We start from the raw sequence: 19,922 nt of genomic DNA, 5'->3' as shown, positions 1-19,922 counted from the left end.
AAGTGAGCGAGTAAGTGAGCGAGGAGTGAGCGAGGAGTAAGCCAAGAGTGAGCCGGGAGTAAGCCGGGAGTGAGCGAGGAGTGAGCCGGGAGTAAGCCGGGAGTGAGCCAGGAGTGAGCCAGGAGTGAGTCGGGAGTGAGCCGGGAGTGAGCTGGGAGTGAGCCGGGAGTGATTCAGGAGTGAGCCAGGAGTGAGCGAGTAAGTGAGCGAGGAGTGAGCGAGGAGTAAGCCAAGAGTGAGCCGGGAGTAAGCCGGGAGTGAGCGAGGAGTGAGCCGGGAGTAAGCCGGGAGTGAGCCAGGAGTGAGCCAGGAGTGAGTCGGGAGTGAGCCAGGAGTGAGCGAGGAGTGAGCCGGGAGTGAGCCAGGCGTGATTCGGGAGTGATTCAGGAGTGAGCCAGGAGTGAGCAAGTGAGTGAGCGAGAAGTGAGCGAGGAGTGAGCGAGTGAGCGAGCTGGCGAGTGAGCGAGGAGTGAGCGAGGAGTGAGCGCGTGAGCGAGCTGGCGAGTGAGCGACGAGTGAGCGCGTGAGCAAGCTGGCGAGTGAGCAACGAGTGAACGAGGAGTGAGCGAGTGAGCGAGGAGTGAGCGAGGAGTGAGCCAGTGAGTGACTGAGTGTGTGAGTGAGTAAGTGAAAAAAGATGGAAGAAAGGGAGCAAACGAGCGAGCGTAACTAGATAAATATGTAGCTAGGTAGCTAGGTAGCTAGATAGCAGTAAGTATGCAAGTAGGTATGTAGGTATGTATGTATAATTAAACTTTACATTTTTTTTATTTAAAATTGCAGAAGACGTTTGATTAATGTAAACAAAAGATAGAGAAATTCAAATTGCAATTATTATTATTATTTTTAAAGTAAAAAGTCATATAGCGCGCGCGCAGCGCGCGCTTGTAATGTTCTAGTGATAATAAATTATGCGTATAATAAATTTATATTGCTAAGATATAAACAAAACACTGACATCGAATCACTAATACGGAAGAAAGTTCCAAGCTAAAAAGAAAGATAATTTTGATATTGCAAAATCATTGTTGCTTTCTTAGTTAATTTCCAACTACTTTGTTATGACATTACACACTTGTAAAACAATGTTTTACTTTAAAAGAAACCTGGGGAAAAATGTTTTATATAAAAACATATAAATATATATAAAATATATTCATATATGTTTATATATTTATATGTTTTTATATAAAACATTTTTTCCCGGAAATGGTAATGTGTTATTCTTTGTAAAAATACATTATAATTATCATGTAATAATTCTAATGTTGAAAAAAATAAAGTTGCAAATAAGACTTAAAATTATAATTACACTGACAATGTTTTGCACGAACATAAATAGTCACTTTTGATGTATTTTTATTTCTTCCCTTGACCCTCGTTCAAGTTTGGTTATAACGTCACAATTAAAAAAAAAAATATTAAAGGAACAAAGAAACGACAAATCCCACAATTGTTTTTGTTTTCTTTGATGCCTTTTTTTTAATTGTGATGTGATATCCAAATTTGTATAAAAGATTTGTGCTCAGCAAGCAAAAATACATCGGAGACATAATGTAGTAAGGAATAGCCCGACAATGAGTATATCTAACATCAGGCAGTAAAGATATCAAATAGAAAGAAACAGACAGCAATTGCCATATTTCTTTTTTCCTCTGTAATTTGATGATTCACGCAATCGTCTCTCTTCTCTCTTCTATTATCAACTGTCATCTTTCTACGTGATCTCCAGGTTTCGTGACTTACTCATTATCAGTCCATCTTTTTCTATGAATCAAAAATGACTATATATTTACACTCGTGTTGACAAAAAAAAATTAATTATATCTGAAAATATTACTTAAAATTTCATTAAAACTTCAAACTTCAATCGTCTTTACTGTTTTAAAATCGTAAAACAGAATAGTTTTTTAAATAAATTTTAATTCTATTACGCCAATATTAATATTATCTGTCACTAAATAATTATGATGAATAAGTTAAAAATTTCTTAAACACACATGAAAATATGTTATTTGTTAAAAACGATTGAGATAAATTTAGGTCAACAACAAGCTAATAAAGATGTAATATCTTAAATTTAAAAAAATTATTCATAATCAATAGATATAAAACTGAATGTTTAGATTTATTTAGTGTTAAGAAATATTTAGCGATATACATATAAAAGCCATAAAAATTAAAATATCTTAGCACACTTATTAAATTTCAAAAAATAAATAAATTAACATTTTAATGAAGTTAAAATCATAAAACAGTTACACAACTTAACATGTCAGAACGGAATAAATGTCGAAAATACAAAAGAGAATTCAAACTATAAAAATTTACCAATGCGATGGTTCCAGTGCAATGAATAATTAATTTCTTGTTATCATGCGAAAATAGTTTAAATCTATAGATAAAAAATATAGTAAAAGAAGCCATAGTTTAAATTGGTTATTAAAAAAGTTAAAAAGTGATGATGCCATAAGTGTTGTTGTAAATTATAAATGATTTAACACAATAGTTTTACTGAAATAATAAAGATATTTGACGCAACAAAATTACAATTCAAGTACAATAATACAATATATTTATTAACATAACAAAATTGTTATAGCAACAATAAAATTTATTTTAAAAATATATTTTTATTTTAATAAACAGTATATATTATTGAAAAATAAAATTATAAATAATTGTATTTTTAATTCAAATATTAATATTAGTTTAATTAGACCATTCTAATATACATGTTTTCTTTCAATTTAAAAAATTTATTGAATTTAAAAAAATTATTTCTGTGTATACATATCTGTGTGTGTGTGTGTGTGTGTGTGTGTGTGTGTTGTATATATTTATAATAAATTAAAATATAATATATTAATAATCATGCGTGTCAAAATCTACGAATAGAAAGTTTTATCCTTCACAATTTCTTTTCCGCTATTTGGCTTCTCGTCCGAAGAGTAATTACTCTTTTCATATAGTAGATAAAAAATACTAATGTATAAATCATCTCTTACAGTACTTTCACTACAAATCGATTTCTCTTAACAGTAATTAAAACATGAATACTTGACGATACTAATAAATTGAATATCTTGAGAATTGCAATTAAATTGTTTAAAACCATAATATGTTAAAAAAGTATATTTTCTTTATATATATATATATATATATATATATATATATATATATGTAAAGAAATTGTATATGTATGTGTGTGTGTGTGCGCGCGCGCGCGCGTACACACACACACACACACACACACACATACATACAAAAAAAATATACTTTTATAAAGTATTATGGTTTTAAACAATTTAATTGCAATTCCCAAGATATTCAATTTATTTCATGAATAAAAAATTCTAAAATGTCCAAAAAAGCAATAAATAAATGGAAAAAAAAGAAAATATTAAAAAAGTTTTAACACATTAACAAATAAGTCAATGCATCTATTTGTGGAAAAGAAAAAGAAAGATAAATTATATTTTTTGTCTGTGTGCGTGTGTGTGTGTGTGTGTGTGTGTGTAAGTGTGTGTACATATAAATTTATATTATTGTATTATATATTATATATATTTTCTCTTCTAAATAAAATTTACGTTATAGTTAAAATAATATTGTACACATGACACTATATATATACTTTAACAAGATAGATATTCATTTAATATTTTATTTTTGTATCGAATAACCAGTTTGCAAATCTATCTAAACGAAAAGACTCGTAGACCTTGAATGTCATGCTATTTCTGTCATCGAGATGAAAATGTTCTTTGCTTTTTTTATTAAAAACAAATTTCTAAAGAGTTTGATTAATTTTTTCTAATGTGTAATTTAATTGAAAATGTAAAAATATCAATAATCTTGTGGTAGAAAGTATACGTATCTCCATAATAAAGTTGATTATGATATGCACAACCATTCACAGTATCAGATTAAAATTCAATGCGTCGCTTCTCATACGTCCATGAACTCGAGTGAATTCTGCTTAGAATATGACCTTCTATTGTCATTGAACGGGAAACTGAAGATAATGTCTGATTTGATGTCGATATTTAGACATGGTAGAAGAAAGTCATAATACTGACATCGTAAAATAAAATCCCTTATTTTTTGAAACTAAATACAACACATATTGCAATATAATAATACATATAAAAGTATAATTTGCTCAGATAATTGAAGAAGTAAAAATCCTTTAGTTTATATGTTTGTAATTTGATCAGATAAAATGATGAATTAAAAACAAATTCTTTAAATGTGAAAATAAAATTTTGATAATTTTTGTGCAAATTGTATATTTATAAAATATAATGAGTAGATTATCCATCGATAACACTAGGTAAAAAAAAATCAGATCAATGGCAATCGATTCTGATAGGTTTTTTTCTCGTAGAATTCGAATCTAAAAACAAAAATAGTGAATTTACTGGTGAAAGAATTTGTACAAAATTTTGCAAAAATTAAAAAATATTACTACAATAAAATACAAAAAATCACAATTATATATCAAATATGTCTTTCCTGTAATTATGGATAATTATATATATTTATCCATGATTACAAAATTTTTGATTTACGTTGTTTTCTCCTAAAGTTATCTATATTCACAATCTATTTCTTAATTTCTGCGATTACTCAGCAAGCACGATCAGCTAAATCATAATCACATACCTAGCATTGCTCAAATTTTGCAATCAGAAAAACTGTCACTCATTTAATTGTCAGCCGCTGCGCCGCGCCGACGTTGTTTAACTTTGAAGATAATACGAGAACTATCACGTCATGATATATGATCTATAAATACTTAATGTTTATGGATACATATGTGTGATAAATCAATAGATATTGTCCAATTATTCAAAGTATTGTTAGAAAAACATGAAACATATATAATTAAAAAATTGATATAGAAGAACTTAAGCGAAAAAATATATCCAGAGAAATTTATTTGAGAAAATTGTAATTTATGGTTTTCTTTTTTAAATTTCTACAAAAAATTTATATTTGTACAAAACAATAAAAATTCCTACAAATTTTTACTTTTAATAAATAATTTTATGTATTCATAAAAACTTTTCTATTCAAAAACTATTCATAAAAACAAAACAGTATTATAAAAACTGCTACCATCTGATGAAGAATGTTTGCTAGTTTAAATTTGTTTTCAACATTTTATTTTTAGCTTTTGTTTAAAAAATATAGTTTATTAAAGAGGTGATATAATCTTTCTATTTTAATACTTTAAATCATGCTAAGTAAATTGCGTAAAAAATGTACTATCACGAGAGAAGATACATTCATAGAATCGTGATACATTCATAGAACTGTCTACAAATGTTGCATCAACTATCATTGCTACGTCTGCACATCACAACAGCGGAATGATTGCAAATATTTCTATAATTTATTTCAAAAGTTTTGTTATTGAATAAAGTTTATCGGTTAAAAAATGGAATACAATTAATTAAATTGATGAGGAAATAATAATAAAGATTTCCTAATTACAATAGTAAAAGTGGGCATTTTGATTATATCACAAATCGTAAAACGTATTGAAAAAGATTAATATTTTTCTAGAGAATTTGTCTAAAAAATCGAAAAATTATTTTTAATTTACAGTATATATCTTTCAAGCTCTGTTTTAACGGAATTTTTATTATGTTTTTCTACAGATAATGTGTTTATTTGCATGTACGATAAATTTTGAATATGATTTGTAATTAGTTGATGGTAATTGTATTTGATCAAAAAAATCAATAAATATTAATATATCGGCATAATAATACCGACTCTTGAAAGAAATACAAATTAAAGTTGCAATATATATTTTTATCTTTTTTCCTTGAAAACAGTTAATTTTCTCATTATACACAATAATTCATGCAACTGAAAATCATAAGATGTAAGAATCGTACATAATTAAAAAAATAAACTGTATTTTGTATTGGTTATAGCAATCAAATCGTGACACTGTCCATACAAATGTTGTATTAAATATCGCCGTCGCGCCATCTACACATCACCGCGGAATAGAAGTACAAATATCTCTATAATTAATTTTAGGATGACAAGTTTTGTCGTTGAATAATGATTATCGAATAATAAAATTGCGATTGATTAAATAGATGAAAGAATAATAATAAAGATTTCCTAATCACAATAATACAAATGAGATCTCGGCTATGTCGTAAAATGTACTAAAAAAAAATTGATACTTTTGTCAGAGAATTCATCTAAAAAATCAAAAGATTATTTGCACAATTTAAATTTTCTTTTGTGTTTACCTGTTTTATCGGAATCTTTATCATATTTTTCTGCAGATAATCTATTCATATGAAAGATGAATTTCTTTGAACATGATTAGTAATTACACTTGCTAATTATATTCGACCGAAGAAATCTATGAATATTAATATATCAGAATAATACCAGCACTCTTGAAAGAGATACAAATCAAAGTAGTCGCAATTTATTTTCCTTCTTTTTCTTCTTTTGAACAAAAACATTTAATTTTCTCATTACAGACGATGATTCTTGTAACTTGAAAATAGTAACGTGAGAATCGTAAATAATTCAAAAGGTAAATTGTATTTTATATCGATTAATTTAATAGGTTAATTGTTGCGGTAATTTTTATTCGACAATTTTATTAAATTGTCTGAAGAGACTTAATTAACAAATATAAAAACGGAAAGATTCATAAATAAATAAATTATGTATTGTCAAAATAAATTTAAAACCAGTGTTTTGAAAACACTGTGAACTTGATTTTAAAAATATATAAAAAACAATACTAATTCATATTTAAAAAAAATCTTAACATAATCTTGAAATTATTCTGTAAAATTAAATGTGTTACGTTATTAACTTTTCTACGTGCTTTCTCATAAAACCAAACAAATTTATTTAAAACATTTTTTGTGAAAGGTTTATTTTATTAGTTATTTGTAATTCTCATATTACATGAATTTTATATAGACATGTTTATTTTATAATTTAAATTATAAAGTCATATTATAATGATTAAAATGTAATTTAATTTGATAAGGAACATAATAAATAATTAAAAGTATGTTACAATAATTAAAGCAATTGTATTTATTCAAAATAAATTTGATATTAATTCATTTGATAGCATAACAATACATAATTGTTTTTTATTGCATAAATATTTTATATATACGTTATTACGCAATTTACATCCTCTGTCTAAAATATAGTTACAAATAAAATCAAATTTCCAAGTTTTAATTTGTCGATAAGTACTCGAATAACCAAACGTGTCTCAACAAAATGTACAAACCTGTGTTTATGATGTTTGCTTATATATTTGTCTTCAACGATTTCGAATAGACTGACATTGAAGCAACGTGCAGATAACGATATATACGGGGCATTCTAAAATTTCTGATAGTATTGTTACGCGGGTCGCTCGGTATATTCCTCGACCGCGAGTCAGCTGTCGGATCGTCGATATCAATTGCCAGCGGCGATCAGCTATCAAGAGCTGGGCAACAGGAATAAACAAATAGTTGAAAAGAGTCTGCGAGCTCTTATGGACGTCTGAATTTTTATTCCCGAATAAAGCCGCTTAGTTTTTGAAGTTGAAGGAATGTTCTTTTCTTTCCGCGAGCACGCGTGCAACATTTAATACTATAACGAAAGGAGGAATATAGTAAAATATAATAAAATCAAACATACACACACTATATATACATATATCATAAATCTCTTCAATTTATGTAAACTGCGCGCCGCATATTCGTGATTAAAATAGTTTTTATATAAAGCTAGTTGGCTCAATATTATTTTGTAATTTGTGTTTATTTATAAAGTATAGTTATTTAGATTTATATTTCAAAAAGTTTTTAAGATATAAGGACTTGAAGGTCCATCAGAAATTACATTTAGACGATTACCGATGTTTAAATCTGTATTACAAGCGACTGAGGATGATTTTGTAAAGTCGAAACATTTCGTAATCCTAAATATTTTTGCGTTTTATAAAAATCTTTCGCTTTAATAAAATTTCTTCTTTATTTACAACTTCTTATAGAGCTCGTCTATTTGATCTTTATTTACATTTTGTTGCTTAGCATATTCGAGCGTTATATATTTATTGATTTTTTATATTATTTTTATGTATTTTTATGTATATTTTATGTATATTATTTTTTGTAAATATAGTAAAGTGAATTCCGTTTATTTCCCAACCATGATGAAGAAAAAAACAGTTTCGATAACCATACGTTCGGATTATAAAAATTCATTAGTATTTCCCCTTTACTACTTAGATAGTTGCAAAAAATCATTCAGATAATAAGAGTTTAGCTATGAATTTATATACAATACTTAGAATTACACACAAATTTATTTATACAAATAAAGTATGGATAAATAGAGTTCTAACATACATTATTTTATTTTATATACATTTTTTTTAAACCATGCAGCTGTACATATTAGTATATATGTACTGCAATAAAGGAATAATAATATAATTAAAGTTTATATCATGGTTTTTCTACTATTATATTATTGATAAGAAAATAATAAGAGCATCCAAGTACGAATATAAGTTATTTTTTCTTAAAAAAACATGAAAAAGATATATGTATCGAATGTATTGAAATGTTGTCAACTCTTTTTTGTTACACTGAATGATTCTCTTGATATGTTAACTTTGTGAACGATTGTCGTCGCGGAATTAGCAAACGATAATGCGTAAGTAGATTATTATTGCAATATTATTTTTTGTAATATATTAATGTAATATTTTTAAGAATTTTTTATACTTTAAATTTATGAGGGTTCTTTAAAGATATCTTGAACTTCTTTAGGTTCTATAAGTTCTTTTTTCTTAAAAGAAATATCTTAGAAATTTTAAAAGGTTTTAAAATTTACATGTATAAAAAAAGTAAATATGCACAGTAACGAAGCCCGCACCGATGGACTGACTTTGATATACATTATCAAGGTTATTCCCTCCGAATGATCCGATTATGGCTCGAGATGAAATTTATAATTGTTCTATTCCACATAGATTTATGAGTTTTCCAAATTTTTAGAAACATTTTTAGAAAAAAGATGGTATGTTCTGCAATCTTTTTTAAATTAATTTTATTAATGAGTAACGGCTAAAGGCTTTGAAGGTTATTTAAGAGGATAACCTTGATAATATATACATCAAAGTCAACGGGCTCCGTATTGTACACATTTACCATAAGAAATTCCAGAAAATATGTAGATTTTTTAAAATTAACATGTCTAAAAGATATTTCAATTTGTATTAAAAAATCTGAAACATTTTCTAAAATCTGTAAAATTACGAGACACAGTAGTGTCTCGCGCCAAGTATATGCGCAACGCGAGACCACCTGTGTTATACAATAACTCGAAAGATTGTAAAATAATTTTTTCTTTGAGCAAATTATATGTATAATTTTATTTCGAATTTTGTGCAAATATAAAATTTCATGATTTCTTTTTTTATATTAAATTTATCAAATTTTATAATATATTTTTGTAATAATTTGTAAACTTTGCATAATTTAAGAATAATATAGTTTTAAAAAAGTAATTAAGTATTAAGTTATTATAAGTATTAAGTATTATAATAATGTGTATTGTACACACACACACACACACACACACACACACACACACACACACACACACACACACACAACAATAGTAAATAAGATTAATTATAAAAATAAACAATTAAATCAGTATTGATTCTAAACTAACTGTATACTCCACATTCTTACATTCATTTTTTATGCATAATATTTTGAAGATCGTATGTATACAAGCCAATCATTTTATGAATTATAATAGCTATTTGAATGACATTAATGTTCGCTGTGCGTACTCGTTGACCTTGAAATTTGGAAGCTCAATCGACCTTGCGTTTATGGCATTACTTAGTATTATTGGCTTTTACCGACCCTCGACATTTCCTGAACACTTTCGATTTCGTGGCCTTTGTTGAAACCAGTTTGGTCATACAATTATATATGTGAAATGATTGTTACTTCAAATAAAATTAGTTACAAAGTGAAAATAAAATCGGTTACAATATATCAATTATCTATTCTATAACATACAAAATACAAATTAAAAATTAAGAGAACGTACGTTTGCACACATGGACTTTTGCGCACAAGCTCCATTGCACACATGATTATTGCCATGAATTGAATCATGTGTGCGATAAAATTATGTGCGCAAAAGTTCGCGTGTGCAAACGTACGTTATCTCTTAATTTTTTATTTGTGTTCAAAAGAAGTTGTAGGTAATTGATTTGTAAGTAAAAAGTATTGTACGTAAAAGATTTGTTGGCAAATGGTTTGTTGACAATCGATGACATTGCTAATTAATTTGTAGGCAATTGAGACCCTCCCGAATATTTTATTTAAGGAAATATCAGAGTCTAACGATAAAATGTAAGTAATTTACAAAATCTTTTATAGTTTTATTAAATATTTTGATGTATAATCAAAATTATAAAATATTGTTTATTTTATTAAAATATTTTTTATGCATAAAATAATGAAATAAATCAACTAGCGAAAGAATATACATAAAGGCTGCTTTAAAAAATGTTATTCATAATAACTAATTATATATTTTTTTGTAAAAAATAATGCTATGACTTTTATACATAATTGATTTATTCTATTATTCTGTACATAAAAAATAATAAAAAGTTAATAGTTCTTCTCACTTACTTCATATTTTTTTGTCAAAATATATAATATTTTATAAATTGTACAATTTTTGACCACATTCTTTTTTTAAGTCATATTTTTGAATAAATATCTTCTTACGCAAAACGTTTGTAGGAATCAATTAATTTATATATAAAAAAATGAATAGTTTGGAAAAAGATATATTTATGATTGCATAAAAAGAATTTTATAAGAAGTTTTAACATTTAATAAAAAATTAATTTTTTCTGATTTTTTGAATCTTAACATTTTATATAAAAAATAAAAAAATAATTTTAATCATTCTCAAAAAAATTACAAAGAGGAAAGGAGATTATGCAATTTTTTTATTATAGCTTTTAGATATTATAAATAGGAAAATCAGAATTTATAAGACTCAATTTTCTAAGAATTACGTAATAAAATAATAATATATAAATAACAATATATAAAATAATATATAAAATTAAATATTATTGTTACGTTTCTAATTTTGACATGATTTAGTCGTTTTATTAAATTACGTATCGGTATACATGAAAATAAAAATAAAATAAATTAATTTATCATGTGTAATAATAATTTAATTTCTATATCTTGTCAACAAATTTATTCTTGGAATTGCAACTCATAGTTATCAAGTTCATTATTATTTTTATGATTATTATACGTAGGTAAATTTTGTATTCAACTTAGATAATTATCAATTTTTCTAGATTTTTAAAATTACTCTAGAAAAGTCACCAATATAGATCTTTCAAGACACTTTCTTATTTCTAGAAAACTAAAGTGCACTTTATTAAAACTGATCAACTTAAATGATTAAAGAAGTAAAAAGCCATAATTCATATATTTGTAATTTGCTTTTATAAAATTATTTAAAAATAAATTCTGCATAAATAATATTCTTACAATTGTCTTTTTTTATATTGCGTAATTTAAACAATATCACATAGTAAGATAATACTTATTACTAATTTATTATTAGTACATTGTTACTTTAATATAAATGTTTATATGTTAAAATACATAATAATAAAATATAGAGAGTATACATCAATATACACAAAATTCTTATAATATTAATAATTAAAATATAAGTTTATAAGTAAGAAATTATTTAAATTATTACTTTTAGACTCATTTTATACTTTATACTCTTTTCAAACTTCAAGTTTATGAATATAATTTATATTGCCTTCAATACACAGATTTCCAAAAAATATAATAATCGAATAATTTTTTAACTTTATTGATATGTTGAAAACATTTATTGGTCAAAGAATTAATTTACTATTATTGTATAATTTTTTAAATTTAATTGTTAAATAAAAACTAATATTTTAATAAATTAAAGTTTTTCTTATTAATTTTAATTTTAGTTTCTTTATTATATTTTGCAAAATATTATACATGTTAATAAAAATATTAAGTTAATAAACATTAATAATAAAATGTTAATAAATATCAAATAATATAGTCACTTAATACAATAATTTTTTATACACAATTTGTGTTTCAGGCACACAGATTATGTATCATAATTTTCAAGTGCCAGAATTTATTCAAAATTTTTTAAAAGTAAAAGTTATACAAAGCAAATGTTTCTGATATTTATTTTGATATTTACAATATTCACACATGTAATATTTCGCTTCTAAATTAATAATTTATAATATGTTCGGATATTAATCGTACGATGTGCAGATTCCATATAGAAGTAAAACTAATTTCTTTATTAAATTATAATATTTGTGAATGTTTGTATAAAATCTTGATATTGTTAAAAGAGCCCGAATCGTAGTACCACTTGTAAATACTGTGTCCAAACGCGTAAAATATTATCTTTATGATTTTTAAACATTAATTATTAATATTAAAAAAGTATATAAATATAATAGTCTTGAAATTTTCATATTAGAGTCTTAAAATGTTTGTTAAATATTTGTTTAAATATTTTAAATTAAATTAAAATATTTTACCTATAATCCACCATTATAAAGATATCGGATGATTTTGGGATACTATGTACCTATATGGAATAGTATTATTATCAACAAATTTTTTTTTTTTTTGTTCAACGAGCACTCAACAGTTTTTTAATATGATTGGCTTTTGTTTTTGGTTTACATCAAAATCTAAGTGTAGAAAGCAATAATAATAAAGATTTATTAAACGTAAGATATTAATTAATCAATTAAGATATCAAATAATTTGATAAATAAATTTAAGAAGAAACATTTCATACAGTTTTACTTTAATTATAGTCAGAAAGGCATTTAAATAATATTTATTTAATATTAATAAAATGATTTTAGTAATAAAAATTAAATATATTTGATTTTTTTAAATATTTAAAAATTTTTCAGTAATAAAAAACAAATGTTTTTAAACATTAACATATACAAAGATAATCAATTTCAACTTAGATGTACATCAAATGTCCGACGGATAATACACTTAGGATATCCGATTTATATTTAAAAAACACATCCTATTTATGTCTCATTTTAGTTTCGGGACATTGGGACTTAAAACGTATATTCATGGGACATATAGTGCTGTGTGGATAATAATAAGCATAAGTTTGTACCATTGCAAGGATAAAAATTCTGAAAATTTGATGTAACAATCGCAATCAGCGATCTCCAAAACATAAAAATTACAGTTTACATAAAAATTGACATTCACTTTACTTTTCTATTTCGACTGCTAGTCACTATAGTAGTCAGAGCCGACCTTTGTAACTTAGCTTGACATACAGATTATTTATATATATGAATCAGGCATAAAAAATATCATTTTTTTCAACCGAATAGATTATAAAACTACTTTAACTTTTTCGTGGCCACGACTTCTCCAGAAGAGATAAGTTTTATATTAAAATACTTCTGAGAGTTTTCGAGATCGCTGATTACAAATTTAAAGTCAAAATAGTAAAATTAAGAATAACGGATCCAATATGGCAACCAAAAACAAAGATAAATTTATTCAAATTAAGATGTAATTAAGATATTACTTATTTACATCTTAATTTCGAGGTCAGTGGTTACAAATCTGGAACTTAATTCTTGAATTCATTTGCAAGAGAAACGTATACGCAAATATCCACTGTAACAGAAAAATTGTAAATTTTGGTTAAAAGCTATATGATAGCCAATAAATTTCCAACTTTTCTGTAAGAACAGAATTTCAAATACGTTTCTCTTGCAAATGAATTCAAGAATCGAGCCCCTGAAATTAAAAATCGTCAATTGTCATTTGCCTGTTTATCATCATTACAGATTACACAGAGAAAGATTTCTTTGAATTTAATAAACAGTTTTGTTCGACTATTCCAAAGTATATCTTTCTTTGTTTCTATTAAATTTCATTAAATCTAAAAAATGTGTATAAAATTTATTAAAACCAAAAAAATATATGCCTTGAAATAGTCAAACAAAATTGTTTATTAAATCTAAATAAATCTTTCTCTCTGTGTAGAAGTGCCAGTTTTAACGCTCGAACATCGTATACGCACATAAGTGACGTGCTGTATCATTATTCATTGTTATTATTAATTCACATATACATACTATATACTATTTCATAAAAAAACATACATACAACATGTAATCATTTAACCTACATATAATCATTTAACCTAAACTGTAGAAGTATTCTGAATGTGAAACGTAGCTTGCGTACAGTTTTTATACACATATAAACTGTATATAAACTTTATATGTATTTATTATAATAAAATTTTCATTTTTTAAATGTTTTACAATCAAATAAAAAGTACAAGTTTTTATACTTTTGTTGTAAAATTATGATTATTTTCGTAAGTGAGACAAATATGTCCCATTGATCATGAAAAGACATTTAAATTACATATGTAATAGTTTACCTTGCATTTTGTTGCAAAAAGGTTATAAAATTGATAATTTTATTGTTTTCTTGTTTTGAACTCACCGGCTTCGTTTATATCCCAAATAATGACGATGGCGCCCAAGTTGGCCAGCCTGAGAGAAAGAAGCCTCCCTAATCCCCCACCACCACCGGTTACAAGGGCGATTTCACCATCTATGCTCTTCATTTTGTACCTCTTGGGAATAAATGACCTGATAATGCCATCCAATATCGCAAAGATTGACAACAACAAGAACCAAAGCACCTCCCCAATTGATCGCAGATACGTCATATTAGCACTTGTACGCATAGAACTTGTGCACGTTTTCTTGTTTGCTTTCGTAAAACCTAATTGACAGCTTTTGATCGTCAAGCTCTTTGCGCGGCTTTCCTGCAACTGGAGCTATCGATCGTCTTTAGTCTGTCATTTCTCGCAATGTGTCGAAGCTGTTTCCACACTTGCAAGTATGACGACTGACGATCACTTGTTGACGTGTTATACGTTTGACCTAAAATATAAAAAAAGTTTCCAGGTAATTATTATGCTCACACGAAAAAAAATATTCCTTTGGTGCAACAGAATTATAGTTGTGACAACCGAAATTTTCTGTTTCCTGGGAACCAGACGAAAATTTGGTTGCAGCAACAAAAATATTCTTGTGGGACATTTCTATTACTAAAACAATTGTTTTCGGTTATCTCAAATGAGTTTTTATGCTCTTTTTGCCGAAGTCTTGTTTCTTTATAACTATATTTTGGTTTGTACTAACGAATATTTCGATTATAGAAAACTCTTCGCTGGTTTAATTATTGACTTTCGTATATAGTAACCTTTATGGCAGTTTGTACAACTGAATTTTTTCTGTTATCTCATACGAGTTTTCATGCTACTATTGCCAAAAGTCTTGTTCTTATCTCGGTTCGTACTAGCGAATATTTTGTAGTAGGAAACGAACTCTCCGCTACTCTAATCATTGATTCTCGTATATGGTAACCATAATTGGTCATTCTGAAAAAGGGTCATTTTTAATTTTTCATAAATTGACTTTACCAAATTCTAAGAATGTAAATTTTAACCCTTGATCCTTGGTCTTATGCAATGGCCAGGAAGGAGCGAGAAACACTATAGCTACTTCCTGGATAGATTATATGTTTAGGGGCTAAGATTCAGAAAGTTACATATACAGTTTGGTACTATGATACTAATGGTTACTAGCCGTTTTTTCTAGATAGATGCTAGACAGAATCTAGAAAAACTATCCAGAACCTAGCTATATGCAAGGCGAAATTTCCACGCGGGTATTGTCATTGTCATCGTCGTCATCACCCGATGCCCAGTTAAGGTTGTATCGGACTGAAGTTCAAAATGGTACAAAGTTGCTAAAAATTTGTGAAATTGTTCTTTTAGTTTCCCTAATGTACTGCAAAAAATTGAAAACGCATTCATAAAACGTTTGCTGAATTATAACTACTTTAATTTTCATTGATTTTACATGGTATTCTTTTTTATCTTATGGAAAAGGACGATCTTGACGGATAAAACAGCTAAAAAAATATAGAAGAAATAGTACCAATGTTTTGAATTTTTTTGTACATCTAGTATATGAATAGATGAAAATATCTGCCAAGTTCCAATTGTCTTCACTACACCGTTTTAAAGAAATAAAATATAACTTGAGATAATTGTGCATTTTCACTGTCAAAAGTTTAAACTCATAAGTGAAAAAATTCGCAAATACGTAAAAAATACCTTTGTAAGAGTAAAAATAAGACTCCAACTATCGTTCAAGTTTCTTACATCTAGATTTACAATGCGTTAGGCGTAGATATTTAAGTATTTCAAATTTCATGCACTTTTATTTAAGATTGTATGTCCGATACATCCTTAACATAATATACCGTGCATATTTTAACATTGGTTCTACGTTGATACTAGTGATATTCTTAGTATTTACTACAAAATGTTCTCAGTATATTCTACGAAGCAGAAAAGGGCAGAAATAGGAATGTACTCAGTATGTTCTCAGAAAATAGTAGTACGTATCTCGAATGTTTTCTGAAGTTTTTTACTTTCAAAAAAAATTACATAAAATTCTGCAAAATATTCTGCAGAAAAATTCTAAAGGCGAAAACTTTGTACAAAAATCTGTATAAACTGCAGAAATTTATGCACGAAAATATGCAATTTTTTGTGCAGTAATTTTTGCATAATTTTGCCCTACGGGAGGTTAGCTTAGAGTGACCCAACAGAATACTCGGTTGTTACAAGTTGTCTTTTTCGTATAACTGAATATTCTGTTGTGGTAAGCACATTAATAACAGAAATTTTCGGTTCCTCCGATCGAAAGTATTTGTTGATGAAACAGTATTTCAGTTTATGCAAATAAGCTTTGTGTTACTGCAACCAAACTGAACTAATTGAAATTTCTGATTATTATAGCCGAGTTACTTTTTCTGTGATAATTGAATCTTCTGTTGTAGTAAGCACATTAATAACAGAAATTTTCGATTTTTCCAACCAAAAGCATTTGTTAATGTGAACATTTCAGTTATTGCAGATAAGCTTCATGTTACTTCAACTGAACTAAGCCAACTGAAAATTTCTAGCTGCTACAATTGACTTATTTTTTCCGTGCATACGCAACAGATAAGAATATTTTCATGTAAATGTATTCATGTAAATGCTAAAAAGAATATCGAGAAGCATGATAGCTTAACATGTTGAATATAAATGATAAATGACAAATGATAATTATTATATTGACGTAGAAAATAATAAAGATGACTTCATCTTAAAAGAAAGAATTTCAGAAAGATACAATAAAGAAAAAAATTGGAAAAACAAATTTTCCCGAAATTCTCAAGAACTTTTTTTATTAAGAACGCTGTAAAATTATAATTGTAATCTTTTATTTTGAGTAATTGTATTGCATTTGAAAAAATATTTTTTTAATTGTTTAACTTAGAAAGATCAATATGTAAAATTATGTTTGTGACTTTAAGAAACGTTTGATAACAATAGTTTGAATGCTATTTAATGCTTATTTAACTTCCTCGACATTGAAACGTCAGCAATAATGCACATTTCAATTTTTATCTCACAATTAGTAAATGTTACCAGTGTTATGCAGGTTAAAAAAGTTAACTAATAACTTTTTTTGTTTTAATGAGTGTTGTTAATAAATTAGGAAAATTGTGTGTAATTTTTTCATTAAAAAATATCAAAAAATAAATAAAAAACCGCATCTTCGGGGACACTTCCAAAATAATTTGTCTTCACGCTAACTCACGCTAGAATTATATGAAATCAAAAAACCAAACGGATTTCGTTACACGAAAAAAATTTTATAGTAAAAATTACTATGTACGATAGTAACTACGAACCATAAGAAGAAATTTCAGAAAATTGTGTCATAAGTATTATAAATACTACGGTAATTTTATAAAAGCATAATAAAAATTTTCACAATTTCTTTCTTAGTCCACACTTACTATTCACTATTTACCATAATAATTTTTACTATAAAATTTTTTCCCTGTTACTACATGATATTCCTTACTTTCTCTTGTCCTTGGACGAAGAATTTTGAAAAATATGAAATTTTCACAAAATGGCAGCAATTTAAAGTTAAAGTTACGAATTTTGCTTAAAAAATTGTCTATCTTTTTTTACTTGTAAAATGAGATGTAGTTATTGAAAAATCAAATCCTCTGTTCAAGGATAAGCTTTTTATATCTGAAATAAGTGTGCAAAATTTCGTTGAGATTGGTGCAATAGTTTCTGAGATATTGTGAACACAAATACGTTTAAAGTTTCAAGTGTCATTTTCGGATTAAAACTTTATGTCTTTTAGACCTTAATTTGCAATTTTTTAATGATCTTGTTTCTCGTATTATTTTATTACGATTTATTTTGCAAATAATAATATAGAATTATCAACGCAAACGTTCTATGCTAGAATGTAAGTTTTTTTTACCGACCCTGTCAGATGACGGGAACATAAAGGTTTATATTTTTGATCAGATTGACTTGAAGCTTTCAGGGAACATTTCTATGACGTTCTACTTTAGATGAAAATTTTTCAAAAAATAAATTTTTTTAAATTTCTGCCCATAAGCTCTTAATAACGAAGCATAAGTATTTATTTTAATTTGATAGAATATATTATTCAAATGTTTGTCATATTTATTGTTGAGTTTTAACACACACACACACACACACACACACACACACACACACACAAATCACCAAAAAGTACAGCTCAGTGTAAATTAAACAAAATTTAAATCAAAATGATATGTAGATGATATGTGTATGTATTTGTTTGTATTGTCCATAATGAAATTAACAGTATTATTCATTCATTTTTTTATTTTACATACTTAAACTGATAACAAGTTTTGTTTAATAAAACAAATTAATTTTGCCTAGAAACTTACCAGCAAAACTTTCACATCAACTAACAATTACTATAATTGTTAGTAGTGCCAGGTTATGTATTTCATATTCAAAAATAGAGATACATTTATTTCATGAGAATAGTGGTTAACATAAACAAATTTTCCAACAATTATTGTACAATTAAGAAAAAGACCTTAATTATTATTTATAAAACAAAAAATTTGTTTTATTAATACTATATTATTGAATTATTGAATTATTAGATCATTATATGAAATGTCCGATTTTTTAAAATATTAAGTTTGAGAGTCGATATCTTTTACATTTCACTTTAAAATCTCTTGTTTTTTTTTCTCGAAAATATCATCATTTTTTAAAACACATTTAGGTTTTTAATTATTTTTTGAATTGTTTTTTTTATAGCAACTTTAATTAATCTATGAAAACATGGATAAATAAAAAATTCGTGTTATTTTCGAATATAAATTCCGTTATAGAACCAATACAGCGCAGACAGTTCAAAATATCAATAAAGTGTTTGACATCAATGTATATGTTGATGGTTTGAGTAATTCCGTTTTAGTGATTTTCATCTTGAAAATGAGTTACGTGGGCAATTTGAAACCAAGATAATGATGAGCTTAAAGTTGTAGTGGAAACGGATACATCTTGAACTACATGAAAATTAGCGGCAAGGTTTGACTCTCTTCTAACGATACTGGAAACAAATCGGCAAAATAAAAAAACTAGGTTCCGCATTAAACGAACGTTAGAAAAGAAATCGTCTTAGAGCTTGCCTTCTTTTGCTGTAATAACATAAAGATAAATCGTATTTTTGATACGTTGTTTGTAATAAAAAATAGATTCTCTTCAATAATCACAAGCTTTCGGCACAATAATTGGACAAAGCCAAGACACAG

General features: G+C 26.6%; 1 protein-coding gene across 5 annotated transcripts in view; it reads right to left on the bottom strand.

Annotated features, from left to right (window-relative positions):
- LOC105832401 (short-chain dehydrogenase/reductase family 16C member 6) overlaps window positions 1-19,922 on the bottom strand; it is a 43,041-nt gene that overhangs the window by 16,886 nt on the left and 6,233 nt on the right. For all 5 annotated transcript variants that reach the window (XM_036284724.1, XM_036284723.1, XM_036284725.1 and 2 more), the window contains exon 2: window positions 14,664-15,109. In XM_036284724.1, the coding sequence (XP_036140617.1) occupies window positions 14,664-14,910 (247 nt within the window). In that variant the 5' untranslated portion in view covers window positions 14,911-15,109. The remainder of the gene's footprint in view (window positions 1-14,663; window positions 15,110-19,922) is intronic.

Source organism: Monomorium pharaonis, chromosome 3 (assembly GCF_013373865.1).
Source record: "Monomorium pharaonis isolate MP-MQ-018 chromosome 3, ASM1337386v2, whole genome shotgun sequence".
Lineage (NCBI taxonomy): Eukaryota > Metazoa > Arthropoda > Insecta > Hymenoptera > Formicidae > Monomorium > Monomorium pharaonis.
The sequence above is the reverse complement of the archived record's forward strand: the minus strand, read 5'-3'. Positions and strand labels throughout refer to the sequence as shown.